The sequence below is a fragment of the Atta cephalotes genome (genome assembly GCF_000143395.1).
Source record: "Atta cephalotes unplaced genomic scaffold scaffold00018, whole genome shotgun sequence".
Lineage (NCBI taxonomy): Eukaryota > Metazoa > Arthropoda > Insecta > Hymenoptera > Formicidae > Atta > Atta cephalotes.
This window is the reverse complement of record NW_012130082.1, coordinates 1,775,452-1,781,177: the sequence shown is the minus strand read 5'-3', so window position 1 is coordinate 1,781,177 and position 5,726 is coordinate 1,775,452. Positions and strand designations below refer to the sequence as shown.

The following is a 5,726-nucleotide window of genomic DNA, read 5'->3' as shown; positions in this document are numbered from 1 at the left end:
TAATACACATTTAAAAAAAAAGATTTGAAAAAAATAAATTAATTATTTAATAACAATAAACAGAAAAGGATTATTAATATTAACATATTAGATGTGGGAAAAAGTTCAGTTGGCGTTTTTCCCGTTGGATTAAAAAAACGCCACGAACTAATATTACAAATCGTGAAAGAGTTCAGAAAATGAATTAAATTAGAATAATTTTAAAAAAATTATAATTCTGTCATTTTAGTTACTTTTATTCTAATAGTAAGAATATTATGTATATGCATAACACATTAAGATAAATATTATTTAAAAATAAATGGTAAAACAATTTTTCATACGTGTACGGAGGTAAAAACTATTTTCTACATATTTATTTCGTATTACACATTTTTGGACGTGGACTAATATTTACAACTTGAGACATTTGTACATGTTTAAGTATTACAAATTTTGTATATTTGTGTTTTTACCGTTCATAATTATATATATTAATTAATAACTTACTTATCGGTTTACGTCGAGTATATTAAATATGTAAATATAAATATGTAAATAATGCGTATATTGACATAATGCATTTATAACATTCATAATATTGCGCAATTTTACTAAAAAAAAAACAAGAAATATTCATTTGTTCTATAGTTAATTTTTCGATTTTTGAGTTTTCTCTATTACTATTCCCAGTGATTCTTGATATTGTCTAACAAGTTGTTCCTGTACTTCCGGTAAGCAAGGACTATATCTTACATATTCCATAGTAAACTCTCCTTTGCCTTGGGTACTCGATCTCAATTCAGCGGAATAACCAAACATCTCGTTAAGTGGTACTTCCGCGATGATTGTGAACCATTCATCTACTACTTCCGTAAAGTTTATGATTCCTTTTCTTTTAGTGAGTTGTCCTAATATTGAACCCTATAAACAAACACGTGAAAAATTGTGTGTCTAATGGAAAATAGTAAGATATAGGTGTAGTAAAAAGAAATCCATTATTTTTGCATGAAATTGAACGGAGAAATAATGGATTTCTTTTTATTACACCTAATATAAATGCAAAATGAATGTATAGACAATATTATTGCACCTGAAATTCCTGTGGGCCAACTATTTCAACCATCATGATCGGTTCCAAAACTCGCCAGGTACCAGCTTCAAAAACATCTTTAACAGCACCTTGTGCGGCAAAAAAGAAGGCAAATTCCGAAGAATCGACGCAGTGGTGCATGCCATCGAGTAACCTGAACTTAATACCAGCGAGTTTGTGACCACTGAGAAAACCTTTTTCACACATTGCTCTGAAACCTCTTTCTACACCTGGAACGAATTGTTTCGGGACATTGGTTCCTACAGTTTCATCTGAAAATTCGATGATTGTATTTTTCGTAGGTGGCAAGGGCTGAAAAAACAAATTTTTCTTCATGAAAAAAACATCGAAATAAAAAAATTTCAAAAAGCAATATCGATAAATAATATAAACATTAATGATACAAATCCATTAAATTTATACCTCTATAATTCCAATCACGCGAGCATATTGGCCAGCACCACCAGATTGTTTCTTATGAAGATAATCAAATTCACACGGTTCAGTTAAAGTTTCACGGAAAGAAACTTTTGGCTTTCCAAGAATGACCGGACAATTATATTCACGTTCTAACCTTTGCGCATAAATTTCCAAATGCAATTCGCCCATACCAGAAATTATACTTTCCTATAAAAGATATAAGTTGAAACAACACATAAATCTCAAAGATAAAAATGATCTTTGTTAAAAGTGATATAAAAAATATTACCTTATTATCTGTGTCATAGTGGAAACGTAAGGTTGGATCTTCTTTAGTAAATCGGCTAATACCTTTAGCAAAATTATCTCGATCTTTCGAATGTTTTGTTTGTACAGACATAGATACCACGGAATCGGGAACATAAATTGATTCCATTGACAAATCTAGCTTAGAATCTCTGACAAAAGTATCACCAGAAGCACAGTCTATTCCAAATATAGCAAATATATCTCCCGCATAAACTTCTGTAACATCTTCCATTTGATTTGCATGAAGTCTAACTAATTTTTGTGCTCGTACCTGAAATATAATTATGGCAGGTTAAAAAAATATTATATTTTTTAGTGATAATTATAATAAGAATATTGTATGTTTATATACATAAATACCTTCTTTCGTGTTCTTGTATTATATAAATTTTCTGATTTTTTTAACATTCCTTGATAACAACGAAAATATATTAATTGACCGAATTTTCCAGCTTCTAACTTGAATGCCAATCCAACGAAAGGGTTTTTGTCATTACGAGTAGAATCCAATAAAATTTTGATAGATTCACCGCTAAAATTTGTTCATAGATTATTACATTATATATCAAGCAAATCATACTAATATGAAAAGCTTACTCAGAATTTTCTCGAAGAGCATAATTCTTTACTTCTCCTGGATTTGGTAAGAAGTTTATTACTGCATCTAATAATGGTTGAACTCCCTTATTCTTTAATGCAGTACCAACCAACACAGGTGTAAATTTTCTTTTTATACAACTTCTGCGTATGGCATCCATAATATCTTTTTCAGTTATTTTTGCATCGTTCAAGTACAATTCACCAAATGTATCGTCTGCATTGCTTAAGTGCTCGATTAATTCTTGTCTTCTTTTATTTACCTCTAATTGACATAATTCAAATTTAGTAAACTTATAAATTTTAAAATTTTATAGAATGTAAATGTATCTTAAACTTATTATTTTATACCTGCATTCATGTTCTTTGGAATTTCACCCTCCTTAACAATTTCTCCGAAATTTCCTTCAAAATAAATTGCTTTTTGCGCAATTATATCAACTATACCCTTTGTATTACTTTCCAAACCAATCGGCAATTGTATGAATGCAGCATTGTGATGCAGTTTGCTCCTCACCTGTTGTAGAACTCTTTCTGGATTTGCACCCATTCTATCCAGCTTATTGATAAATGCTAAACAGGGTACGTTATATCTCTTCATCTGTCGATTCACAGTTAGAGTCTGTGACTGAACACCACCTACAGCACATAGGACGAGGATAGCACCGTCCAAGACGCGCAGAGCTCTTTCGACTTCCACTGTGAAATCCACATGTCCTGGTGTATCAATGATATTGATATTATGATCTTTCCATAATGTGTATGTGGCAGCAGATTGGATAGTGATGCCTCTTTGCCTTTCCAATTCCATGCTGTCCATAGTTGCACCTATATTATCTTTTCCTTTTACCTAACAGCAAAAATTTAGTGTTATTATATATAATTTATATATTTATATATATTTATATACAGGTTGTTTTATTTTAAATGATACTAGAATTCGAGAAGGTGATATGGGATTGAAAAGACAAAAGTTTCAGACAAAAGTTATATGACTTTGAGAACATCTAGATCATCTGGACCATCACATATGGCATTCATTTGATATTCTTGCAGTTTCAGTTATACATCTTTCATATTTACTAAAGGTTATAAAAATATTCACAACTTGTGAATTACTATAATTAGCAATATTAAGACTTGAGTAACAACTTCTCCATTAAAGTTATAAACATAGACATAAACATCAAATAATATTATCTGTCAAGTTCATTGAGTCCAATTTTGTGACTAGGATTAACCTTGAATGTTCTTTATAATATATCCATGAACTTGTCTTAAAAAGAATTGTTATACAATGTTCATTGTCGTACAATGAAATAAAAAATATAGTATTTCATTAAAAAAAATTAAGTTGACTTTGAAATGTCCGGAACACCTCCATTCATAAAATAATTGTATTATATAATGTTTCCCTTTGTATTGAACACATCGATATGAACTATTTTTTCATATAGCTTTAAATTTTGCTAATAATTAAATCAGTCATTTTATAAATCATCATCATCATATATATACACACATGTTAAGTTGATAGACATGATTCAAAATTATAAATTTTTCAATACAATATTTTTTAATTTTTTCTGAATTAGAATATTTTAATCAAAATAATGTACAAAACTTTATTTTTTTTCCACATGTTATACTATTAATTATAATATAATTTTTAAAATTATATCAGGAATTTTTGAAATTTTAACAGTGCAACTATAGTCGATATAAATTTCATCCACCAGAGAGTGAAACTTTTCTACAACATGTTGATAAATGTGTCATTTTTTCACAATAATATATTAATCTTTAGAATCAATTTTCTTTTATTATCTCACCAATGTAATTTTTTACTTTTTCATCAACGCAATATATACATGAGATTTCTTATCCACATTATGGAAACAATAAGTTCACTTACAAATACACATATAATGATTAAATTTTAGATTTACCTCATGCATCTCGGATATTCTACCGGTATAATATAAGATACGTTCGGTTAAAGTAGTTTTTCCGGAATCAATGTGTGCCGATATACCAATGTTCCTGAGCTTCTCCAAGGGTTTATGTTCAATGAATTTAGCGGGCGATGCAAAAAATCGAACATTTTGCTAGAAAAATTACGCAGTATAGTAAATCATACAGAAATTTCTGCATTATTGAATTATGCAAAAGTGATTGAAACTCAACCTAAAAATTTAGTGAAGGTAAAAATCTTACTCCGTAAATATATGGTTGCAGCTTTGATAACTGACTCAAATTAACGTTGCGACTTAAAAGAGTTACGATAGTCATGATTATCAATTTATTTTAATATCAAACACTTTTTTACAAATGTAAACTTTATTAATACAATTCCTCGTGAAGTATCAAAGTACTCATGGCGTCCAAGTCACTCCCAAGTGTCGATCATATTACTCAAAGTGTAAATAGTGTAATCAAAGTTTTCAGTGATATAAGACGTAAAGTTAATTAAATTAAAAAAGAATTTATTTATGTATATGTAAATTACACATATCCATATGATACACGCAGTTTTATTTTCTAATGAATTGTTACGTTATTAATGAAAAATTGTAACAAATAAATTGTTATAATTATTATATTTACTACATAACTTAAAAATATAAGTAAATCATTTTTAATGAAAGAAAAAAATTAAGAATATTTAATAATGAATACATTAAAAAATGTAATTTATTAAATAAAATAAACGTTAATCTTTTAACATTTAGAATGTAAAAATATACAGAATATTGAACAATTTAAAAAATGGATTTTTATTTAATCTAAAAACTGAAATATTTTTAGAAAAATTATTTTAATTTATCTCATAAACATTCCATATTATTATATGTAAATGTTTACTTAGCTTTAAATAAAAGAACGAAAATTGTTGACAGAAGACATACTTTATTATGAATAATCATCTTTATCTTAATTTTGTCAATAATAACACGTCATAAGATAAAGTATCGCAAAATGTATAACATAAGACTTTACTGATATCTTCAACATAACATAACATAACAAGTATGCTTAACGCATTTGAATAATTTTTTTATACTACAGGTATTTACAGCGAGCTTACAGGATCAGGAAAAATAATTTTCATATAACCCGATACAATTATACTTTGTGCTCAAATATATCTTTTTACTATTTCTACTTTTATAATTACAATCACCTATATTAATATCCATGGCTTTGTATTTTAATAGTAGATTTATATATATCTGATAAATATATCGTTGCATATTAATGAACAACTTGTTGCACGATTTGTTTTAAACTTAATTAACTATTTATTATATAATTTTATATATATATA

General features: G+C 27.7%; 1 protein-coding gene across 1 annotated transcript; it reads right to left on the bottom strand.

Moving 5' to 3' along the window:
- Window positions 1-630: 630 nt before the first annotated feature.
- Window positions 631-4,690, bottom strand: LOC105618738 (elongation factor G, mitochondrial). Its single transcript, XM_012200270.1, has 9 exons — window positions 4,616-4,690; window positions 4,348-4,506; window positions 2,750-3,248; window positions 2,399-2,663; window positions 2,162-2,333; window positions 1,782-2,072; window positions 1,496-1,699; window positions 1,073-1,384; window positions 631-903 (listed from the first exon to the last, which is right to left on the bottom strand). The coding sequence occupies exons 1-9, from the start codon at window positions 4,688-4,690 to the stop codon at window positions 631-633; spliced, it is 2,250 nt and encodes a 749-aa protein (XP_012055660.1).
- Window positions 4,691-5,726: the final 1,036 nt, after the last annotated feature.